At 43.9% G+C, this 26,793-nt stretch overlaps 1 protein-coding gene across 2 annotated transcripts; it reads left to right on the top strand.

Moving 5' to 3' along the window:
* Positions 1-605: 605 nt before the first annotated feature.
* LOC124256451 lies at positions 606-19,232 on the top strand. Of its 2 annotated transcripts, none has more exons than XM_046690445.1 (2): positions 606-865; positions 16,363-19,232. In XM_046690445.1, exon 2 carries the CDS (start codon positions 16,440-16,442, stop codon positions 18,384-18,386), a length of 1,947 nt encoding a protein of 648 aa, XP_046546401.1. In that variant the 5' UTR covers positions 606-865; positions 16,363-16,439; the 3' UTR covers positions 18,387-19,232. The 2 variants fall into 2 exon arrangements, with proteins under 2 accessions (XP_046546401.1, XP_046546400.1); XM_046690444.1 differs by lacking the exon at positions 606-865 and adding an exon at positions 8,955-9,259.
* Positions 19,233-26,793: the final 7,561 nt, after the last annotated feature.

The following is a 26,793-nucleotide window of genomic DNA, read 5'->3' as shown; positions in this document are numbered from 1 at the left end:
CACGTGCAAGAATACGTCACAATTACCCTGGCTCCCTGCAGGGATCGCGCTGTGACGAGCTTCAGAATACCGTCTTTGAGTGAGTCGAAGTCGTTAGCTTCCTGGCCAAAGCAAGTGCCATTCGATCATCTATCACCGTCGCTGATTTATCAGTCGGCTCTTTGTGTCCAACTCAATGGTTATTGTGTGAAAAAATATACGTAAGCAGCGATTAGAATGTCGCTCAAGCAATCCCTTTCAACATGTACAATAGGTGTATAGAAAGTTCGCGTGACTTGCGCTCCCGTCGGGAGGAAAGTTGCCAAGGCGCTACCAATATCTCAGAAAACGTCCTGTTAAAGGTTATTCATGCTGTGTTTAGCTAAGTGTTATTGGTAGCATAAAAATACAATGGGGTATATTAACAATATAACACTGCCCGCGGACCGTGGTAGTACGTGATTCGAGTCATTTACCTGATGTTGCAAGTGACGGAAGATCCCAGGAGTTAGGAGCAATACTGGACGAGCGGAGTACCTATGTCATATGATACATATAAGCCGGCGTTTCCTTGATGCAGTTACATACAATCGTCACAGTGTGAAGGTGTATTGAGCAGAGTCAGCTGTGGGTAGAACGTTTGTTGTCTAACCGTCAGGACTGGACAATATGTGAGCATTGTGACGCTGGCTACTTCTCACAGTAAACGTGAGGACATTTGGACTCTGGCTATTTCTCACGGATAACCCTCCCGAAGGAAAACAGGGGACAAGGAACACAGACCCAAGGCAGAACAAGAAAACGCTTTGATCAGGGTATTTCACAGCTGAATAGTCGCCCAATTAGTTCCAACATGATTGTTCGGCACGCATCTTCTGAAGCTCAGGTGAGTCAAATTACAGGTAGAAACGCTACGGGGGGTGAGGTGGGACAGCTGGACGAGTGCTTGCAGGGTAGGGGGCAGGGAGATTTATGGGAGAGAAGTTAAGATGTGGTTACTGTGTCACTGTTCCAACATCCGGACCGGAGGCGATGAATGTACTAAGAGGCAGTTTAAGTATTTGGACCATTCTATATGGAAGGGAGACTAATGTGATGAGAGGACATTAATATGAGATTTGAATACATACTGTACACAACATCCTATTGATTTACATCGTCACTGCTTTTTCAACTCTTGGATATATAATGCAAGTAATTATTCAAAATGCGTGGATCAGATTTAAGTTAAATTCTGTCATTGCATCATTCATCACAAGAGAGGTAGTTTGCCGTACACTTTATACTCAAGGGTAGGTCTGTCCCCAGTGTTCATGTCACTGCCCACAGTGCAATTTCAAGGGAAAGCTTCATCTCCTATGCCTTTTAAATGGGTGTGTAGAGGGTAGGGAAGTAATTAGAGTAAAATTAAGTATACATCCCCAGTGCAATCGTGACGTTTAGGATAGATCCCCACGGCCTCCTTGTAGTCGTCGTAAGGTATACTACGGTGCCTTCATTTAGGGTACGTCAGATCTCCAGAATATTGTCCTTCACAGACATATTTTAAGGTATAACATTAAAAATGATTTAAATATGACCCTTTTTAGTCACGATATGGCTGAAATATGGCCAAAGTGACTATAAATTTTAACTCACTCATTCTCCAGGACTTTCGTCAGTGATATGGTAAAGCCCTAGTGTCTTCGTCAAGGCTGATATAGACCCCACCCCACCCCACCCCCTCCAAGTTCATTCTACAACGGCAGGGTAGATCTATAACGTCTTATTCGAGGGGAGGACAGATCATCAGTTCTGATGTTTTGAAGGGAGGTATGGGTCCCAGTGTTCATTCATTCATTCATTCATTCAGGGTTGAAATGCGGTTAGAGCTCTCAGTACACTAATATGCAAGGGGCGGCAATGTATTCTTTGTTAAGTTTATAAAGTTAGAGAGACGCAATGATTTTTTCTTCAAATGAGCAAATGACACATGTAAACACATTCTCTGACACACCCATGAATCTGTGTTATCTATGGGCACCACAGTATATAAAGTGATGGCCTTAGACCAGGTTCGAATCCCCGTGTGTGAAGTCCCGTATTGGTGAACCCTATTATGATAAGCCAGAATAAAGCTAAAAGCGGCATAACAATTAACTTTCTCACATCATAAGAAGGGCGTGATGTTATTTCAGTAGGGACACAGAAGAACGGCTATCGACAAAAAACGAAACATTACAATGTAAACAACGTGGGAGACATGTTCCAGTGTAATTCAGAGTGGTATACGCATCCATAATTCATACATGCGCACGCACACTCCAGTCTTGATGGACACCGCTCCTCACACTCAATAACCGCTGTTCACTATGTAACTTGATCGCTTGATTGCAGTCGCCCCATGTTTATATTTATCTACAAGTCAATACGGCGGAATGGAGATCAGATAGGTTGCGTGCGAAAATGGAATATGTCTCAGCAGATACGTATAAATAACTATATTCAGTCTCATTTAGAACGTGTTTCGGCCACAAGTTTCGTCTGACGTATTCATTGCGTGATATGAAATATGTTTTCAGAAATTTATCATTTAACTGTCATGTTATTTCTACTTCAATTACGTTTTGATAAGACCAGGGAGATCGGAAGGAAATTGATTACCATATAAACTCACAAGTTGTAGGTCAACATGGGCGATCTCGACAAAGGTGGTCGTAATCAGAAACCAGAGCAAACATCTAACAAAACGAATCACCCATTTCCATTGTTACCCCTTGTCAGCGCGTCTCCAGCATAGCCCCCCACCCTAACCCCCAACCCTCCTCTCAGCTCCAACAGCCCGTATCCCCAACCCCTTCTCAGTTCCAACATCCTATATTCCAACCTTCTGGATCAGCTCCAACAACCTATATTAATACACTTGTCAAATCCAAATGCGCATACTAATTCCCTTCTCAGCTCCAACAACCCGTATCCCCAACCCCTTCTCAGTTCCAACATCCTATATTCCAACCTTCTGGATCAGCTCCAACAGCCTATATTAATACACTTGTCAAATCCAAATGCGCATACTAATTCCCTTCTCAGCTCCAACAACCCGTATCCCCAACCCTTTCTCGGTTCTCCTATATTCCAACCTTCTGGATCAGCTCCAACAGCCTATATTAATACACTTGTCAAATCCAAATGCGCATACTAATTCCCTTCTCGGCTCCAGCAACCCGTATCCCCACCCCTTCTCGGTTCCAACATCCTATATTCCAACCTTCTGGATCAGCTCCAACAACCTATATTAATACACTTGTCAAATCCAAATGCGCATACTAATTCCCTTCTCAGCTCCAACAACCCGTATCCCCAACCCCTTCTCAGTTCCAACATCCTATATTCCAACCTTCTGGATCAGCTCCAACAGCCTATATTAATACACTTGTCAAATCCAAATGCGCATACTAATTCCCTTCTCAGCTCCAACAACCCGTATCCCCCACCCCCTTCTCAGCTCCAACATCCTATATTCCAACCTTCTAGATCAGCTCCAACAACCTATATTAATACACTTGTCAAATCCAAATGCGCATACTAATTCCCTTCTCAGCTCCAACAACCCGTATCCCCCCCCCTTCTCAGCTCCAACATCCTATATTCCAACCTTCTAGATCAGCTCCAACAACCTATATTAATACACTTGTCAAATCCAAATGCGCATACTAATTCCCTTCTCAGCTCCAACAACCCATATTCCTCCTCTTCCCAGCTTAAACAGCCTATCTTTTTCGCCTTCTCAATATCCAACAGTGCATACTCCTCCCCTTCTCAGCTCAACAGCCTGTTTTCCATCCCTACTTAGACCCAAAAGCATATATTCATCCCCTACTCAGCACTTAACAGCCCATATCCGTCCCGGTCTCAGTTTCCAATAGCCTGTATTCCTCCCCTTCTCAGTTCCAACAGCCTGTATTCCTCCCCTTCTCAGCTCCAACATCCTATATTCCAACCTTCTAGATCAGCTCCAACAACCTATATTAATACACTTGACAAATCCAAATGCGCATACTAATTCCCTTCTCAGCTCCAACAACCCGTATCCCCAACCCCCTTCTCAGTTCCAACATCCTATATTCCAACCTTCTGGATCAGCTCCAACAGCCTATATTAATACACTTGTCAAATCCAAATGCGCATACTAATTCCCTTCTCAGCTCCAACAACCCGTATCCCCAACCCCCTTCTCAGCTCCAACATCCTATATTCCAACCTTCTAGATCAGCTCCAACAACCTATATTAATACACTTGTCAAATCCAAATGCGCATACTACTCCCTTCTCAGCTCCAACAACCCGTATCCCCTCCTTCTCAGCTCCAACATCCTGTATTCCATCCCTCTAGATCAGCTCCAACAACCTATATTAATATCCTTGTCGGTCTCAGTTTCCATACTGTATTCCTTCTCAGCTCCAACAGCCTGTATTCCTCCCTTCTCAGCTCCAAACAGCCTGTATTCCTCCCTTCTCAGTATCCAACAGCCTGTATTCCTCCCTTCTCAGCTCAAACAGCCTGTTTTCCATCCCTACTTAGACCCAAAAGCATATATTCCTCCCCTACTCAGCACTTAACAGCCCATATCCGTCCTGGTCTCAGTTTCCAATAGCCTGTATTCCTCCCCTTCTCAGTTCCAACAGCCTGTATTCCTCCCCTTCTCAGCTCCAACAGCCTGTATTCCTCCCCTTCTCAGTTCCAACAGCCTGTATTCCTCCCCTTCTCAGCTCCAACAGCCTGTATTCCTCCCCTTCTCAGTTCAATAGCCTGTATTCCTCCCTTCTCAGCTCCAACAGCCTGTATTCCTCCCCTTCTCAGCTCCAACAGCCTGTATTCCTCCCCTTCTCAGCTCCAACAGCCTGTATTCCTCCCCTTCTCAGTTCCAATAGCCTGTATTCCTCCCCTTCTCAGCTCCAACAGCCTGTATTCCTCCCCTTCTCAGCTCCAACAGCCTGTATTCCTCCCCTCTCAGCTCCAACAGCCTGTATTCCTCCCTTCTCGGCTCCAACAGCATGTATTCCTCCCTTCTCTCAGCTCCAACAGCATGTATTCCTCCCCTTCTCAGCTCCAACAGCCTGTATTCCTCCCCTTCTCAGCTCCAACAGCCTGTATTCCTCCCCTTCTCAGCTCCAACAGCCTGTATTCCTCCCCTTCTCAGCTCCAACAGCCTGTATTCCTCCCCTTCTCAGCTCCAACAGCCTGTATTCCTCCCTTCTCAGCTCCAACAGCCTGTATTCCTCCCCTCTCAGCTCCAACAGCCTGTATTCCTCCCCTTCTCAGCTCCAACAGCCTGTATTCCTCCCCTCCAGCTCCAACAGCCTCCTCCTTCTCAGCTCCAACAGCCTGTATTCCTCCCTTCTCAGCTCCAACAGCCTGTATTCCTCCCCTTCTCAGCTCCAACAGCCTGTATTCCTCCCCTTCCCCTCTCAGCTCCAACAGCCTGTATTCCTCCCCTTCTCAGCTCCAACAGCCTGTATTCCTCCCCTCTCAGCTTCCAACAGCCTGTATTCCTCCCCTTCTCAGCTCCAACAGCCTGTATTCCTCCCTCTCAGCTCCAACAGCCTGTATTCCTCCCCATCTCCAACAGTGTATTCTCCAACAGCCTGTATTCCTCCCCTCTCAGCTCCAACAGCCTGTATTCCTCCCCTTCTCAGCTCCAACAGCCTGTATTCCTCCCCTTCTCAGCTCCAACAGCCTGTATTCCTCCCCTCAGTTCCAACAGCATGTATTCCTCCCTTCTCAGCTCCAACAGCCTGTATTCCTCCTCTTCTCAGCTCCAACAGCCTGTATTCCTCCCCTTCTCAGCTCCAACAGCCTGTATTCCTCCCCTTCTCAGCTCCAACAGCCTGTATTCCTCCCCTTCTCAGCTCCAACAGCCTGTATTCCTCCCCTTCTCAGCTCCAACAGCCTGTATTCCTCCCCTTCTCAGCTCCAACAGCCTGTATTCCCTTCTCCCTTCTCCCTCTTCTCAGCTCCAACAGCCTGTATTCCTCCCTTCTCAGCTCCAACAGCCTGTATTCCTCCCTTCTCAGCTCCAAACAGCCTGTATTCCTCCCCTTTCTCAGCTCCAACAGCCTGTATTCCTCCCCTTCTCAGCTCCAACAGCCTGTATTCCTCCCCTTCTCAGCTCCAACAGCCTGTATTCCTCCCCTTCTCAGCTCCAACAGCCTGTATTCCTCCCCTTCTCAGCTCCAACAGCCTGTATTCCTCCCCTTCTCAGCTCCAACAGCCTGTATTCCTCCCCTTCTCAGCTCCATCAGCTTGTATTCCTCCCCTTCTCAGCTCCAACAGCCTGTATTCCTCCCCTTCTCAGCTCCAACAGCCTGTATTCATCCCCTTTTCAACTCCAACAGCCCATACTTCTCCGCTTCTCAGCTGCAAAGGCTTATATTCTTACCCTTCTTTGCTCCACCACCATATATTCTTCCCCATCTCAGTTCCAACAGCACATATCCCCCACCCTTCTCAGCTCCAACAGCCTATATTCCTCCCCTTCTCAGGTCAAACAGCTTATATTCCTCCCCTTGTCAGCTGAAGAGACTTCACGATTCCATTAGACCCGAGAATCATTCTTAGTTTGAAAACATCTTACACTCTTAATGCACGCACAAAATGGAAATTGTGCCAATTCTGAGTAGTTCTAGAAAATGCTTACCCTTTTAGCGAACACCTGGTGTCATTGTTGAGTTTCAGTGATCCATTGATTTGGTTTGCACCATTATTTTGTCTTAACGCCCAATATAATCATTTACGGTAGATATTTGAGACTATTCCCTGGCATTAACGTTTTATATCTTACGGTATTAAAGGAACTCTATGTTGGTCAGCAGTGGTTGTACAGACGGGTTGTAGATTAAGATTAAGATGAACTGAGGTGTGACGGCCTTTGATCAAGCCGCTATTCAATGCCTTGGCATATGATTTGTTATATAGGTTTTCATCGATGAGACATCGAGTGAGGAAACCAATATCCAATATGACAGAAATTACTTGATGGGTAATTTGGGGTTAAGGACGCTTTGAACAACGTTTCCAGTTCCACCACCGCTTCCTGTGAGTGGGAAGCCTGGTGCCTGTCATATTATATTACCACTTTGGAGAAGTCCACTCACAATGCTGTATGGCAAAAGGGATGATATGATTTCACCTTTAAATAGTCAACCTTCCTTTCATGTCGAGCAATATGCCAACAGCATCAGCCTTTGGTGTTTATATTTCACAACCATTGAGGTACAATCGAGCATGTTCTTTGTAACAAGATTTCAAAGAGCGCCATACGACCCTGCTCAGAAGATGTTCAATCAAGGTTACGATACTCACGGCTTCGGTACAGATTTCAAAAAGGGTTATGGTAGACATGTGGAGGAAATTTCAAAATGAGATGCGTCAGTGATAGAAATGTTTTCCGATGCAATTCCCTATTTCGACTTGATCGACACGTGTCAGATGTTTTGCAAGTGAGCAATTGACAATGCATTGCCCGTGTTTACGACGGGTGGAACAGGAGGCAACATTTATGGATGTCCACTTCTCTATTATGGGGAACACAAAGTTTCGGAGTATATCCTTACTCCTTCATCAGGTGAATGAATGGTATGAGACAGATAGCATATGTATGTGCATGTAAGAACAACAAAGACGCAGGCAAAACAATGGGGGGAGGCAATATACGCTCACCTGTTAGTTAACACTTCGCATAATCACTATATGCACTCATCATTCTTAAACACAATCATGCTCGTGATATACTCGGAATTGTACAATTGACTTTCCTTTTAGCAGATATTTCTAATTGATTTTGAAAGGGTTTTGCTCCTTTTATTTAATTCGTACTTTCCAAAGACAAAAGCTAGAGACATGTGACAAAACGGACATGGGCGGTATATAATAGTGACAACACAATGTGCTTCCCTGGTGCACCATGTCATCGTATCCCAATTGCGTAGATTGATGCTCATGATGTTGATCACTGGATTGTCTGTTCCAGACTCGATTATTTACCGACCGCAGCCTTATACCTGGAATTCTGCTGTAACCGGCGCTACACAACAACCAACCAATCATTTCAGCTCTTATTCAACTGAACTAATAAATATAGTTAATCAATTAAAAATGATATCAAGTACTCAGCGACTGAGTGAATACTTTGATTGACATTCTAGTAGTAAGGAGGACATTTTTTATAGATATGCAACCTCTTTATTCTGTATAGGCGACGTTGCTTGACAACGACATTAGAATCCATCCAATACAGAATAAAGCAGTTGTATATCCATAAAAATTGTCCTCAGTCGACTAAGTGGATGTTTGACGTTGCAGTCAGTGGTATACCAAATCTATCACAGCGACTTGTAAAGGTTCGAACCTGGATCAGACAAACCAATTACTTAAAACAAGGCGTCGATCGAAGCTCATGCTATCACTGTTTTGCCTGGAACAGATGCGGTTGTCTTCAAAACGTCATGATAGAGCTGGAGAGTGTCTGTCAACAGCGATAACAAAAATATCCCAATCATTAGAATACTCTCTCTTCCAACAGCCTTCTACGTTACAAGGTGATGAGGCAGCTTTAATTAGGGAGAACTGTCAAAAGTATCACAATTCATGATCAAATCAAATTTTAAAAGAATCCTGCCCCAAACAGGGGACATAACTCTACATAGCAATTGGAATGGTCTGAGACCACTGGGCCATTCATGTCACGTGATACAGGATCCAGTACACTTAAACTGTTATATAACACGAATGTACATGCTAATCTCCCGAGAATGATTAACAGGTCTGTGAGCACGTTCTCTAAATTCTCCTGTCCAAGTGTGCGCAACACGCCTTGCTAATCTCAAACCGGCCGGACTAAATGGCTTGTTTTGGCGGGTCTGTTTACGCTTTATAGATCCAGAGGAAGGTAATTGGACTTCGTTCTGTCCCTGGTTCGACCCTCATTACAGGCAGCTCCCGACACGACATGATCAGTGCGAGAGGAGACTCCGACATGACATGATCAATGCGAGTTGAGTGTGCGACAAGAGGTGACCTGAAGGACTAGAGCGATTGGGAGAAATTGCCAGTAGGGCTACAGGTCGATGGAACAGGTGTGAAACCTGTCTCACACCTTTACTGACACACCTGTTCATTTTTCATGTTACCTGTGAACCGAGAGGTTGTATAGTCCAGATGCGCAAGACACCTCTTAGACTTGGACACTGGTCTAAACTTCACTATATCACCTCTCCATATACACTGGGATAACAACTCAAGGTACGATATAAAACGACAGCTTTCTAGTTTCACTGAAAAATCAATATTCCATTTAATCGATATCGCCCATGTTGTCTGTTTATAGATTCCATCGTTACTGCGAAAATAACGGGAGAATATGTTGATGTCAATAAATATCCTTATTATGTGTATCACACTTTACTGAGAAAAGTTAACAAAGTGAGTTCTGTTGCTCACCTTGTCAAATTATGGATGAGTAGCATTTTATATGCTCAGCCTGGTGACCGCTGTAGCCGATGAATTCAAACATTCGTTTTTCTGCATCCGTAAATGTGGATGACATCGTAATCTTGGATAATTCGATACATTCCTTCGGTGATATGTTTAGTGTATCATGCTAATTCTTATCAGACGTCCACGAGAACGTGTGTTTCACAGTGTTAGAGGAGTTGTCCAGGGTGTAACTGAACGCCAGACAGCTGTCGCTAATGTCACGTTACAGATCCAGATTGGCCTTCGCTTAACTGAATCAATTATTTGTCAATATCTTACCGCAATCTTCTATTTGTATCGATATCTAATAATCAACAGAGGGGTTGGAGGGAGGGGGTGCTTCTATCATGCTGGACTCAATGTTGGATTTTATCTGTGATCGGAGACTCTGTGTATATGGTTAATATCAAATCATTAGTAAGAACTGATCATGTAGATACAGGTTTCGGGGGGTATATCAAATGTTCATTTATGTGCCGATAAGGATTCATAACTCAGTCCTGTTACCCCCCTCTTCCCCCTACCAAATCTCTACGTCATAAGATAGATAATGTGTGTCTCTGGCGCACGTTAGATAACTCATGGAAATATATAAGCTGTTTGCAACACTAAGTGGCTTATCAGGACTATTGAAAGGCCAGGCTCACAGGTAAATCTCTCATTTAATCAGCTTACAGAGAATTAGAATAAGAAGAGTGAGATTTATAGGTATATTACTCAACAAATGGTCGGGCTGTCCTATCAGGACGCGATACCATTAACTGATTTTGTTATATTTCCTCTGGTGCCAGAAATGATCCATTCCCTGAGAACCCCTGTGAAACATTGAGGGGTTTACAAATGACCACCGTATGCTGATTTATTATAATCGTCAGGTTGGTATATATAGAGAGACAGGCTAAACATAAATGTCATAGTATGATACTTGACATTCAGGTGCATATGTTGTCATAGAGAAGCTTTGCTTTACTGTCACGTGGAAGCGTATGTATAAATGGCACACATCAGTACGTACGCAGAATCTAGCACAGCAGTATATACTGACATGTCACAGCAAACGTGACTGTCGAATAGAGACGTATAAATAGAAGTCACACGCATGCATGTGCATGAATGTCACACAGGAGCATACACAACAACTGTCACACAGCAGGATACATACAACACCTGTCATACAACAGCATATACACAACTGTCATACAACAGCATATACACAACTGTCATACAACAGCATATACACAACTGTCACACAACAGCATATACACAACTGTCATACAACAGGATATACACAACTGTCACACAACAGCATATACACAACTGTCACACAACAATATACACAACTGTCACACAACAGGATGCATACAACAACTGTCACACAACAGGATGCATACAACAACTGTCAAACAACAGCATATACATAACTGTCATACAACATCCTATACACAACTGTCACACAACAGGATATGCACAACTGTCACACATCAGCATATACACAACTGTCACACAACAGCATATACATAACTGTCACACAACAGCATATACATAGCTGTCACACAACAACATATACATAACTGTCACACAATACACATCTGTCATATACACATCTGTCACAACAGCATATACATAACTGTCACACAACAGCATATACATAGCTGTCACACAACAACATATACATAACTGTCACACAACAGCATATACACATCTGTCACAACAGCATATACATAGCTGTCACACAACAACATATACATAACTGTCACACAACAGCATATACACATAACTGTCACACAACAGCATATACACAACTGTCACACAACAGCATATACACAACTGTCACACAACAGCATATACACAACAACAGCATATACACAGCTGTCACAACAGCATATACACAGCTGTCACAACAGCATATACACAGCATATACACATCTGTCACAACAGCATATACATAACTGTCACACAACAGCATATACACATCTGTCACAACAGCATATACATAACTGTCACACAACAGCATATACATAACTGTCACACAACAGCATATACATAACTGTCACACAACAGTATATACATAACTGTCACAACAGCATATACACATCTGTCACAACAGCATATACACATCTGTCACAACAGCATATACACATCTGTCACAACAGCATATACATAACTGTCACACAACAGCATACACACAACTGTCACACAACAGCATACACACAACTGTCACACAACAGCATATACATAACTGTCACACAACAGCATATACATAACTGTCACACAACAGCATATACATAACTGTCACACAACAGCATACACAACTGTCACACAACAGCATATACATAACTGTCACACAACAGCATATACACATCTGTCACAACAGCATATATACAACAGCTGTCACACAACATAACAGCTGTCACACAACAGCATATACACAACTGTCACACAACAGCATATACATACACAACAGCATATCACACTGTCACACAGCATATACATAACTGTCACACAACAGCATACACATAACTGTCACACAACAGCATATACATAACTGTCACACAACAGCATATACATAACTGTCACACAACAGCATATACATAACTGTCACACAGCAGGACATACACAACTGTCACACAACAGGATACATACAACAACTTCACACAACAGCATATACATAACTGTCACACAACAGCATATACATAACTGTCACACAGCAGGACATACACAACTGTCACACTACAGGATACATACAACAACTGTCACACAACAGCATATACACAGCTGTCACACAACAGCATATACATAACTGTCACACAACAGCATATACATAACTGTCACACAACAGCATATACATAACTGTCACACAACTGTCACACAGCAGGACATACACAACTGTCACACAACAGGATATATACATACAACTGTCACACAACAGCATATACATAACTGTCACACAACAGCATATACATAACTGTCACACAGCAGGACATACACAACTGTCACTCAACATATACATAGCTCTCACACAACAGCATATACATAACTGTCACACAGCAGGATATACACAGCTGTCACACAACAACATATACATAGCTGTCACACAACAGCATATACATAACCGTTGCACAACAGCATGTTCGACAACGTCACACAATAGCATATACACAAATGTCACACATCGGTATATACCAGTACATGAATAATTCTTTGTCTCTCCTCCACCCTCTCTTCTGTACCTACTTCCTCCCCTCCTCTCTATGTCCTCAACGTCCCCCCTCCCTATAAATGTAATTATCATTTCGACTTCAACAGCTTAGTCTTATCTGAATGTCAGACAAGCATTTTGTAAAACAGTGAAAGCCGTGTCGCCAACCTGAGCCCTCAAACACACTGGCGACAACTCACACAAGAGTCCCTCTGACCCAGTGCGTGCCCTGTGAGTTATTCAATCAAAGGTTCTCAGCCCGGCGGAACACAAAGAACTTCATATCAATCGGTGCTGTATTTGTTCGCTAAATTAATCTTTTGATATCACGACTGGGCCGTTTTACTGTAAGCCGCGCCGCATTGAGCTATCTGTTTCGCTAGAATGTCGGCAAGTAATAAAACTCCAATAACTTCCCTGGCAAAATATTTCTAAAGTAGGTTGTGTGTATATATGTATATGTACAAAGTCAGCGAGGTACAAAACATTGATTGGTTACCCCTGGATACTAGTGGTATTTTCTGCATGTCTGAGTATAGCAAAACTATCTGCCTGTCTGTCTGAGGGTAGGATAGGGCTGTCTGTCTGTCTGTCTGTCTGAGGGTAGTACATGACTGGCTATCTGCCTGTTTGTCTGAGGGTGGGACATGGCTGTCTGTCAGCCTGTTTGTCTGAGGGTGGGACATGGCTGTCTGTCTGTTTGTCTGAGGGTGGGACATGGCTGTCTGTCTGTCTGTCTGAGGGTGGTACATTACTGGCTATCTGCCTGTCTGTATGAGGATGGGACATGGCTGTCTGTCTGCCTGTTTGTCTGAGGGTGGGACATGGCTGTCTGTCTGTCTGTTTGTCTGAGGGTGGGACATGGCTGTCTATCTGCCTGTTTGTCTGAGGGTGGGACATGGCTGTCTGTCTGTCTGTCTGAGGGTGGGACATGGCTGTCTGTCTGCCTGTTTGTCTGAGGGTGGGACATGGCTGTCTGTCTGTCTGTTTGTCTGAGGATAGGACATGGCTGTCTGTCTGTTTGTCTGAGGGTGGGACATGGCTGTCTGTCTGCCTGTTTGTCTGAGGGTGGGACATGGCTGTCTGTCTGTCTGTTTGTCTGGGTTGGGACATGGCTGTCTATCTGCCTGTTTGTCTGAGGGTGGGACATGGCTGTCTGTCTATCTGTTTGTCTGAGGGTGGGACATGGCTGTCTGTCTATCTGTCTGTTTGTTGGAGGGTGGGACATGGCTGTCTGTCTATCTGTTTGTCTGAGGGTGGGACATGGCTGTCTGTCTATCTGTTTGTCTGACGGTAGGACATGGCTGTCTGTCTATCTGTCTGTTTGTCTGAGGGTGGGACATGACTGTCTGTCTATCTGTTTGTCTGAGGGTGGGACATGGCTGATTGTCTGTCTGTCTGTTTGTCTGAGGATGGGACATGACTGGCTATCTGCCTGTTTGTCTGAGGATGGAACATGGCTGTCTCTTTGCCTGTTTGTCTGAGGGTGGGACATGACTGGCTATCTGATGTCTGTGCTTGGAACATGACTGTCTGTCTGCCTTGAATACACAATGACCATTTAATGAGTGAGTGTGATTTTATGCCGCTTTTAGCAATATTCCAGCAATATCACGGCGGGAAACACCAGGAATGGGCTTTACATTGTACCCATGAGAAGAATCGAACCCGGGTCTTCAGAGTGACGAGCGGACGCATTAACCATAAGGCTACCCACCGCCCCACAATGCCATTTAGAAAGTGGTCAAATGTAACAGGTGAACTGGTAGTCTAGATCACGGACTCAGTGTGTCCCATGTATCCATATACAACAGTGGGCGCTTTGGTAGCCTAATGGGTAAAGCGTTCGCTCGCTGTGCTCCTAACCGGGTTTGATTCTCCATATATTTGTCAATTGTGTGAAGTGCCTTTTTGCGTCCCCATTTCTGTTATATTGTAACAACCCGTGAAGGTCCGGGTTAGAATTGATCTTCAGCAACCCATGCATGTCGTAAGAGGCGACTAGCAGGATCGGGTGGTCAGGCTCGCTGACTAGGTTGACACATGTCATCGTATCCATATTGCGTAGATCGACGCTCATGCTGTTGATCCCTGGATTGTCTGGTCCAGACTCGATTATTTACAGACGGCCGCCAATGTAGCTGGAATATTGCTGAGTGCGGCGAAGAGCTAAACTCACTCACTATATTGTAACAGCGACTTTAAAGCACAAAGTCATTCATTTACTCATTAAGATGTAATACTTAGCGCATATGATCTTGTATCGCGTGATACCTTGTTCGGTACAGCGCGCTAGCTCTACATGTTCTACAGCGGACATTTGTGAATTGTTGTGTGTGATCCCAGTGGTTGTTCTCCACACTGTGGCACTGATGAGGCATTGAGCTTGTCCGTCCACCCAGCACAAACACTGGCCTTCGCATCATTAGATACTGATCTGGGGATTAGTCAAGCATTGTTGTCTGTATTAGGTCCAGGTCAGAAGTCTCTACCAACAGCGGACCGTGTCTCTTCACCGCAACACCACCAAGTCCCATTCAACTCATTCTGCTGTCCTGTAATTATTGCCTCAAAACACTTTATACCACAAACCCTCACAAACAAGTGCCCCAAGTGGTCTCCGATACACCCGTCCGTGGTCTCCGATACGCCCACCTGTGGTCTCCGACACACCCCTCCATGGTCTCCGATACATCCACCCATGGTCTCCGATACGCTCACCTGTGGTCTCCGATACACCCCTCCATGGTCTCCGATACGCCCACCTGTGGTCTCCGATACACCTTTCCACGGTCTCCGATACATGCACCCATGGTCTTCCATACATCCACCCATGGTCTCCTATACGCCCATTCGTGGTCTCCGATTACCCACCCGTGGTCTCCGATACACCCCTCCATGGTCTCCCATACATGCACCCATGGTCTCCGATTACCCACCCGTGGTCTCCCATTACTCACCCATAATCTCCGATACACCCATCCATGGTCTCCTATTAACCAACCCATGGTATCCGATACACCCATCAGTGGTCTCTTATTACCCACCCATGGTCTCCGATCTACCATCCGTGGTCTTCGATTACCCACCCGTGGTCTCCGATACTCCCACCCATGGTCTCCGATACACCCACCCATGGTCTCCGATACACCCACCATGATCTGCAATACACCGAACCCTTTACTCTAAACCACACTGTCCGGACAGAGACAAGCCCAAGGAACGCCAACGCACACTTGAGTGATCGTTCCGCAGGTAAATCGAGCACCTGTTATACATAAATATAATAGCCTCTCCACGGGTGGTGGTGTAGACTGACACGGGCTGGAGGACCAGGAATCCAACTGCTTATAAAGGAATCAGTTGTAAGTCCAGGTAATCAGGCAGGGTGATATCGATACTCGCCTTGTTGACAATGCTCTACAACATGAACTGTTTGGGTCAATTCTCGCACAAACAATCTGGAGACAAGTGTTCCCGTATTCATGGATCGATATGATGCTGTTTGCGTGCAGTGGGATTGCCGGGATAAAACACAAGAAACATTTCTTGAGCTGCAATTAATCTAAATTGGAAATTCAATATTTTCAATAAAAGTCAATATTTTCAATAACACTATCTTAAAATATGTTTGCATTTGATTAATGTTTAATTTTTTATTTTCATTCAGGCTGATCTGGGCGCCCCTGCAGCATCTCTGTGTATCTTACAAAACCGTCACGATGACGTACCCACACTCGTCTAACTATGACGTCCGGCGTCAAGAACATGAACCAGCGTTCGGTGGAGAGGGGGGCTGTGTTGGTGCAGCGTCTCACGGGTTACCATGGTGATGGAAAAGACGTGACGAACCCCCGTGAGTTGTACACAATCTTGTCCCAAGCAGAGACAAAGAGGTACAAGGCGGGTGTCAACATTCCTCTGCTTGTCAATGAGTCCACGTTACAACAGAAAGTTAATCATGAAATGAACATACGTGTCAAGGGATATCGACCCGAGAAGAGACCAGAGTCGCCTCCCTTTCATCACCAGAGTTCTTTTGAGTTATTTGACTTTGCATCTGGAGAGTTGCCTACCTTGACATTAGTGAGACATTCATCCAGTCTTGAAGACCTCTCGACATTAAAACGACGCGACAATAAAAGGACAAATCTATCTTCTACAGATACATCTGAAAACCTTCCGGGTTTAAAGCACAAACATCCAAAGGTAGCATTCTGCGAAGATGTGAATGAGCTTGAGAATAAAGACCATAATTCGGGAATTGTCCTCCCTAAAATACCAAAGGTTCTTGAAAAGACATTACCCATAGCTCTAGCCGCAGCGAGTCCGGACCCTGAACAAGAACCAGAGAGTGAGGAGATAACTGTAGATCGCCGTCTCGTTGGTGTTCCTCCTGAACTTGTCAGCCGCGCTAGGCAGATACTTATGGAAGAGACATACAGGGAACAACTGCGGGCTCGTGTTCTGGGGCTCAACAGGAATCGGACCTTGTTTCCAAGGGAAACAGGCAAGTCGACTGATCTAAAGGCTTATGACATGTATCCTGCTCAGTACTGGGAGTTGAGAGCTGAAACAGTGCAGCAGCCTCAGGACCTGGAGTCGGATATGATAGATAGAGATTATTACAGGATGAAGCAGAAGTCGGTGTTGAAGCTGAAAGTGATGGACCGTGAATCACGAGCAAAGGGCGAGCGATCACCTTCAGACTCATCGTCACCTACTACTCAGCGAGACATACTTCGACCTCTGCCACGACTGTTTAACCCAAAGCCTAGACATAACCACATGGAATCATTTGAGGATGAAACAGTTGGCTTAAGTCCGTTTACCAACTTGATGCTGGGACCTGTTGTTGCGGAAGCTGCAGGCACGTGTCATCAGGACACGGACTCTGTGACAGGCCCTCCAAATTCCAGAAAGACCAATCGTCATATGTTCCCCTACCTTCTGTCCCAGGACCCATTGCCTGATAGCGTGACACGGTTTCCCAAATACACACAGGTCGTGAGTACCCCTCGACCAAGGTATATGCCTCCGACATCAGTCGTGAACCTGACTATAGACCACCCTACCCCACGCCGCCGTCGACCAAGACACATTGAAAAGAACCTGGAGAAGCAGAAACACTCCACCAAAGCAAGCGAAGTCACACCTTGTGGTAAAACTAATGTGTCTGATTCATTGGTAGGTAGGAGTGAAGCGCTACCAGGTAATGACACTGCACGAAATGTCGTTGATGATGTCATTCAAGAAGCCCCAGAGCCAGTGTCCCAAGAAGCTGAAGAACCGTACGATGACCCAAAGAACAAGATATCCCTGTTAACTGGCTTCAAGAAACTGGAGGTGTTCGGAGAAATTAAAAATGAGCCTCCTGAGAGGACCCAGAAAATTATCACAAAAGCGCCACCCCCAAGTCGATACTTGCCCCAATGTTACCCTCCCTTATACAAGCTGGACATGAAGAACTACCCACCCCAAGGGAACATGATCCAGGCGTTGCTTAATTTTGAAGGACACCAAGAAATCCACGGAGCGGACAACAACCCTATTTCGCTCAGCGTTATTGATGGTGATGCCATCCTGTCTAAAGTGCAAACCACTGGCGACCCACAGACCTCAAGGACGGTCAAGTCCGAAGGGGCCGTTGGACAGACGCCGATGCGAGACACCCCCGTATTGTCAAGCTCGTGATTACAATAGGGCATTGAACATTGTCTTCAACCATCTTCGAATAATGCTTGAGTGGTCAAGTTGAGATGTGTATCCCCCAATAAGCGAATATCCGCTGTGGTGAACTGAATTGTACGCGTCAGATTGAATCAGCTACATGATCCATTCTCCTGAGGACCCTTGGGACAATACCTGCGTTGCAGGTGGTACCATTATCCTAAAAGTATACTTACACCAACATAATATTGACAGATGTAACATCATAATGTAAACCTATAATTACAAATGCATACTCACGTTTCTTTGACGTATACAGTATTTGTGACTATTTCAATGCGAGGCCAGTATTTATAGTTATCATATTTTCCATTTCGGAGAAATATAGCGTACCTTTGAAGTATAATACCCGTACTTTTGTCATTTGCCACGGATGAATGGCAACCGTCATGTCTAAAGTGGACATTACATCATGACCATGGGATATAAATCGGGACAAGTTTTAATCCAGACATGTGTTTTGATCCAGACATTTCAAAGTGGACAGGGCATTTCCGGATTATGGTGATTTCCCTGCATGATTAATTGGATTGTGCATGGTATACCATGTACACCCGAAAAGACGATTTCCCAATAGATTGTGTGTAGGATGTGCTTCTAAATGCGTGTTTTGTGTCTAACTACGTGTGTCCAGTGTGTGTATAGTGTGTACAATTCAACATTGTCAGAGATGAGATTCAAGTGTGTTGTTTTGTCAAACTTTCCAAGATAGACAAAGGTTGTTTAACAAAACTTGTAAATATCGTTCTGAAGGATACTTTAAATTGATTCTCACTATATGAGTGAACAATAAAATGTTTCTGAAACTAACGCTATCCAATTATATTATAACACAACATGCGGGTAACGCTATATTGATCACGTGATCTGCCCGGGGATTTTCTGTGTGTCATTAAAACGGGTTTGCTAGTTTATTGGTTTCCTGTCACCTTTGTGATGAAGGAAAATGTAATCCATTAAAGAAAAGAAACTCTGGCAGCCAAACATGAGACTAAATACATGCATAAATATAACAGTTACCAGTTTGATAAGATATGGGAGGTTATAACGCATTACCTTACTTAATAAACAAGATTGACGAGATATCTGTACTCTAAGGCTGATCTCACGTCAGTACCCTATGTTGTGTGACAACAATAAAATACTTGCTTTATGTTACTGATAGTGTAGGTGAACAAGAAAATGATTGTTAAAGCGTCAGCTGTCGTACACAAAAAGTACTTTTGAACATTGATTTATTTGCGGCTGGGTGAAAATTGAGTATATATGCACCCTTTTATCTCTAAGTAAACATTTATAAAGTGCATTCGAATTGTCGTGGTGAAGTATACTCAAAGCTTAACATGATTTATAGTGTAGGAATTGTGTGGCAAAATTACAGACAGTAGCGAATATGAGACATCGAATGTCTTTTTTTCAGATAAGGACAAACTATATGGATGAACAAATTCTTTATTCTTTATTCATCTATAAAATTTGTTCTTGTGTGATTCACCAACTTCTATACATGCAACTCAAAGAAGTTATCTTTTTTCTCCTTTTTTACACTTTTAAGGGAAGGTCTCCGTGTACTGCAAAGAGGGGGCTGCGCGCGCGCACACACACACACACACACACACACACACACACACACACACACACACACACACACACACACACACTCACACTCACTCACTCACTCACTCACTCACAAACACACTCACACTCACAAACACACTGTTATGCACGCAAGCACATTCGCAACTTCGTATACATATCTATGTGTATATATTGCATCCCAACAACAATTACCGTTACTTCACTGTATAAAGTACTGTTTATGCCCAACATGTCCACAGCGATGCGACCACAGCAGAGACAAATGTCTCACACAGAGAATGTACAATTTAGGAAATCGCTGCATGGTTATGGTGGCTGATTAGGGCCATCGCTTTCTCGCCTTAAAATTCGGAGGTGAGGAAGCGAGAAAGCGATATCACGAGACGAGAAAGCGATATTAGGAGATGAGAAAGCGATAACACATACATGGTGCCTGGTAGCACGCCCACCAACTCCAAAATCACACTAAAGGGCCGGAAAATGTCCTGCATGTGAATAAAATGATTGGGAAATCAAAGTATTTTGATTCTACTTACAGAACCAGGGTTTTGCCTACAAAGTCACAGTTGACATATGATTGAGAACAAAAGCATGATGTCTTCATAACGTTTCGCAAATACCTTTTGGTGATGGAAATGGATAGAGATATTGTGTCGCCATTCTCTCTTGACATTAAGGATCACGAACCTCGAACGTGCCATCACAATGGTCAGTGTTATTTGTGTGACGTACTGGGATATCACAGAATGAGTGAGTGAGTGAGTGAGGGAGGGAGGGAGGGAGGGTGGTCTGCTCTTGACCTGTGACTGAAGAACTGAAAAACATATTTGGTCAGATTCTCACAACTAACAAGTTCAGGCTATTGTCCAGTCATAGCACAGCCATTTACAAAGAATAAAACTGTCTCAGCTCCACATTCTGTAAATCAATAAAACACTATATTCCAGCACTGTTGCACGAGGGATGTTGAAAATAAACATAAAAGGTATCTTAATATATACTCAGGGTGGCATAACCAAATACAGTAAAGTATTGACTACACATACTGTGCACACCTTCGCGACAAGGGAACACTGGGGCAACGTACTTCTTGTTGCAGATTGAAGAGGCGTTAGGAGTTTGTAAGATGTCATAAGATTAGCTTCGTGAAGCGTACCAACTGCGTTATTATTCGCCAATTCGATGAAATATTTTATGGCACCTCGAAATCTCTTTTATATGCCTGAAACACAACAGGGCCACAATGGATACAGACTGGCTGAATGTAGTGGACTTACTCTCACGTCAGAATCTAAACCATGAAGATATTGTGCCTAAACATGTAAATATTGCCATGTGTCGATTCCCAATTTGAAATTAATATTAACCTGGAAAGTACTTTCTGTAATAACCAACAAACACAAAAGCAATTTGACATAATTCACAACTGTAAAATTTTATTCCCAAATTAGCTATGTTTACAAATCATTACAAATCACTACAAAGCTATCACAGTGACAGCATAAATACAAAGGCTGTAGAATACAAGATTAGTGATTATAGCACGAGAGACAGAGATGGTATTCACCTCACCTCACCTCACCTCACCTCACCCCAGTAACCCATGCTTGTCGTAAGAGGCGACAAACGGGATCGGACGGTCATGGCTCGCTGGCTTGCAATTGGTTGACACATGTCATCGGTTCTAAGTTGTGCAGACGGATGCTCATGCTGTTGATCACTGGATTGTCTGGTCAAGACTCGATTATTTACAGACCGCCGCCATATAGCTGAAATATTGCTAAAAACTAAAAACGGCGTAAAACTAAACTCACTCACTCACTGTATGCCATTTGAACATCGTTACACATTGAATAACACTGCTACGTAACAACGTGAAGGATTTACTGCACTGAAAGAACCTTGAAGATCCGGGTTAGAATTCAGTTAGATCTTCAGCAACCCATGCTTGTCGTAAAAAGGCGACTAACGGGATCGGCTGGTCAGGCTCGCTGACTTGGTTGACACATGTCATCGTATCAAATTGCGTAGATTGATGCTCATGGAGTTGATGACTTGGCTGTTTTGTATTGATAGACCATCGCCATGTAGCTGGAATATTGCTGAGTGCGGCGTAAATCTAAACTCACTCACTTCATTGAAAACACATTAATGGGTACAACAAGGACTGGTCGGCTCGGAGTCAGTATAATGCGTCTGAGTGGGGTATTCATGCTTCACTGCGGCATGATATCTCAGTGGGCTAGCACTATAAAACCAGCTTCAGTCTGGGCTAGTACAAGCAGCCGCACATACACATACACACGCATGCACGCATGTCATATGAGCGAAATATTCTCAAGCACGACGTTAAACCCAATTTCACCTCACCTCACCTCACCTCACCTTCCCTCATTGAAAACAGAAACCATGCCCTTAATATGCAAACACGACTTAAAGAAGCGGTCAGTCAATCTCTACTACACCTCGAACATAAGGAACCTTTAATAACAGTCGTGTGTTTACACTACTTTTAGATCATACAATATCCCTATGCTACACCGCGTCACATCACACAACGTCACGTCACAGTGAATTGATTCACTGCTGATATGCACTTACACTATGGTGTATCGTATTATTCCCCTAGTCACTAGATTTCTTTTCTCAGCTCCTTGGGAAACATACAGTTTAGAAGGTGAACGGTCCTGTTACCATCCCCACCTACCAGGAACCCTATTACTCCTTGATTAACAGAGGCTTATTTCAGACGAAGTCATCTGTCCATAAAAAAACCCACGTCATCCATGGTCACCTGTGCAGCCTTTCTCTCTTTAACCTCATGACCTATGCCTGTACACAGAGCCATGAGCCACAGGTTCCGCTGGACAACTCTCGCAGCTGCATGTATGCTAATTGGTTATACCTACTTGGGTTGTCAGTCAAGACGTGATGAGGTAATTTTACGACGATGTCGTAATGGCCACAGTCAGTTTACCCATGACTATCTGCTGAAAACGGATGGGGATGGACCCCCCATGTGTGTCTCTTGCGATGAGATTTTCACCATCAAGTATTTTCTGCTTGACTGCGTGGAGTTGATACTCACTCACTCACTCGGTGATTGACCTGAAAAGGTCATATGGGAAATACAGTATATACCTGTAGCATCAGCTACATAATATGGCACGCCCATACGCAAACAACGTCTTGATGATGTCAGTGACACACTTTTATCGACATCGAAATGGTTGCATTCCTGGTTCCCGTAGAGCCGCCTATTGACAGTCGTTCCCATAGTATTCCATTAATACCACGACATGCCAGATGTATGTGGAGCATGCCCGAATAGATACCGATCTTAGACATTTAACACTTTAGTGAATTTCCTGACAAATAAGACAAATATAAATGGGGCGAGTCGGGATTCTAACCCGCGATCACAGGTTTCTGGTACGCCTCAAGCAAGCAAATCCACAGTGAATTGTTGCGTCAATGACGTCAGACAAATTGGTTTACTCTGCCAAAACCGTTTCTTTGATTCTCCATGCAGAACATATGCTAATTAATAATGATGTCTTGTACATGTATGCGCACTCAATGCAACTACATTCCAACAACTCATTCCAACATGTGAGGGGCGGTGGGGTAGCCTAGTGGTTAAAGCGTTGGCTCGTCACGCTGAAGACCCGGGTTCGAATCCCCACATGGGTACAATGTGTGAAGCTCATTTCTGGTGTCCCCCGTCGTGATGTTGCTGGAATATTGCTAAAAGCGGCGTAAAACCAAACTCAGTCAGTCAGTCAGTCCAACATGTGAATATATTCTATTGACGTGTTTTTCCAGCGTACGACGTTTTTCAGTACGGAGTCGAGCTTTACAGAGTGAATGTCATTACGTTCATACATACCTGTGAAGGTTCATGTCAATTAAAAACAATGTTCCCTATATGTCGATCAGTTTCCTCCTTCCTGAGCAGTTGATCAATTCAGAGTGGAGTGTATATATTATGTATGGACATGCGTCATACCTAGCATGTCAATGTCGATAGTGGGTACCCAATCATGCGGACCACAGCCCTTTGTCAACATAACGTGAAATATACATAGCATTAATCTAAACATGTAGAACCTTTTCAACCCTGGGCGACCTAACATGCAAGTTAACTATACGCACTGTCTCGCTAGTAGTCTCAAGGTACAGATTGTTATTTTACTATTATTGTTGTTCAGTCTTATTATGGTGGCAGCTGTTGTTAGTGGTGTAATTATTGCTGCCGTTGCTTCTTCTATTGTAACATATGTTATATTTCGGATTTTCTTAGTAAAGTACAAATTCTAGTGCTTTTGGGGTTGAGTCCCATCCGTGATTCGAACCCACACCCTCAGAGTCAGGCACCAAACCGTCAGCACACAAAGTCAGCCGCCTAATCCGCTCAGCCACAGCGACTTCCACAAAAATGGAAGCTGGACATCTGGTAGTCTAGACTACGGACTTTGTGTACCCCTTTGCTAAGTGTAAATTGGCACGGCTCCCGCGGCCGAAAGCAATGATTACACAATCGGATGGGACTCAACCCCCCAAAAGGGCTAGAATTTGTACTTTACTAAGAAAGTGTAATCGCAAATATAACATATGGTACGTTTGACCACATTGTGTAATCATGCTTCTCCTTTCTCCGTTTTGTTGCTGTTATATTGCGGATAGTGTGACTCTTCTTGTTTCCCCCGTTATGAGGGTGCTGTTGCGTTGCGTGTTGCTTGTTTCGTTGCTAATGTTGCAGCTTCAGGAGTGTTACTAAACGCTGCAGATTCCCTTCTTATGATACACTATGTAGAATATGAAACGAACGACAAAACTACACACTGATGATGGTGCAACTTCTTTTCGCTGTTGTACAGCGCTGTTTGCGTTGCTGGTGATGCAGCTGGAATTATGAAATATGAAATATTGTTGTTGTTGTTCAGCCTTATTCCTGATCTTGAGGGATTAGTTCGTGTTGTCGCTGTTGCTGCTGTCGCATTGTTACATGTTTCAGCTGCTGGTGCTGCATGTTCTTCTGGTATTTGTGCTCTCTTGTAATTTTTTCAACGGCTATTGCTGCTGAGCTGAAGTTCCATTGTACTGGGGCTTGTAAATGTCAGTTTAGGGCTTATTGCAGGGCTTCTTGGAGGTCTAGGGATTAATTCTTGCAGGTTCTTCTTGTCCTTCTGGGCCCTGGTATCACAAGCACCGGTCTTTGTAAGCATAACGTGAAATGTTTCCAGTCCTGAAAACGACAACAATTACGACGACGACGACGACGACGACGACGATGATGATGATGATGATGATGATGATGATGATGACATCGAAGGTGATGGTGATGGTGATTGTACTGCTGCTCCTGGTTTGAACGATTAATCTATGTCCAGATTATTGTGTGTTCTTAATCTGCACATAAGTGGCAGACAAGGGACAGTATTTATTCTCGTTCTGGAGTTATTATACGGATGCTTACAGTGAGGAGAATGTGAAGGTTATATGATGCACTTGACACAGTTTGCAACCACGGAGCAATTCGTGCCCACTCCCAATCTGCTTGAAGAGTTGGTATGGCAGAACGGGAGATAGTGCATGAACTAAAGCAATAATTTATAAGCATGACAACACACTTAAACGAGAGGCTATATTGGTACAATTAATAAACAGCATAATATATCATTACATGCGCACATAGGTGATGTAGTCCTTTTTTAAGCAATATGTTTTACGAAGGGGGTCACTGGGAAAGACAGCACTAGGCTTGGGGCGGTTGAAGACGTTTGTTTTGCGATGATCAATTTTATATCAAATACTAAACGCGTTCTCCGCAGGGTAGGACATAAATACCTGCAGTTCCTGGCATGCTTCTCTGTTGCCTCAAACAGCAATGTGATGTTGCTTTCTTTACTGAGTACAGCAGCATTGTACAGCTGGTGATACATCAAGATCATGTCGCATCATCGCCATTGAAAGCATCACTATTGCATCACTATTACACGTGAAACAGTGACTAAATTCATAAAATAAATATAACTTCGTAAGGCACGTCAATCAGCAAGGTGACGTCAATTCATCGTCACTAAATACAGAAAACATATAACTCCATAAGGCACGTCAATCAGCAAGGTGACGTCAATTCATCGGCACTAGATAACAACAATATAGCACCATAAGGCACGTCAATCAGCAAGGTAACGTCAATTCATCGTCACTAAATACAGCAACAATATAACTCCATAAGGCACGTCAATCAGCAAGGTGGCGTCAATTCATCGTCACTGAATCACAACAATTCATCGTCAATCAGTAGATACCATCGTCACTAGATACAACAATATAGCACCATAAGGCACGTCAAACAGCAAGGTGACGTCAATTCATCGTCACTAAATACAGAAAACATATAACTCCATAAGGCACGTCAATCAGCAAGGTGGCGTCACTTCATCGTCACTAGATACAACAATATAGCACCATAAGGCACGTCAAACAGTAAGGTGACGTCAATCCATCGTCTTCGACTACATCAACAATGTAATGCCATAAGGCATGTCAAACAGCACGGTGACGTCAATTCATTGTCACGAAATACAGCAACAACATAACTCCATATGGCACGTCAAACAGCAAGGTGACATCAATTCATCGTCATGGTCTACATCAAGCTATGTTTCATGTATGAAGGCTGTGCCGTCCTTTGATCTGTTATTGGTCAATGTAGCAAGAATAAAAAATAAAATGAATGAACACCTGTGGCTTATGGTTGTTG

The sequence above is a fragment of the Haliotis rubra genome, unplaced genomic scaffold (genome assembly GCF_003918875.1).
Source record: "Haliotis rubra isolate DU_JTF1 unplaced genomic scaffold, ASM391887v1 Scf629, whole genome shotgun sequence".
In the NCBI taxonomy this organism is placed as follows: domain Eukaryota; kingdom Metazoa; phylum Mollusca; class Gastropoda; order Lepetellida; family Haliotidae; genus Haliotis; species Haliotis rubra.
Note: the sequence above shows the minus strand (reverse complement) of the source record. Positions and strands in the feature narration are given on the sequence as shown.

What these genes read in the sequence shown, in the direction of transcription:
- LOC124256451 (XM_046690445.1), top strand. Translation starts at nt 16,440, where the DNA reads ATGACGTCCGGCGTCAAGAACATGAACCAGCGTTCGGTGGAGAGGGGG.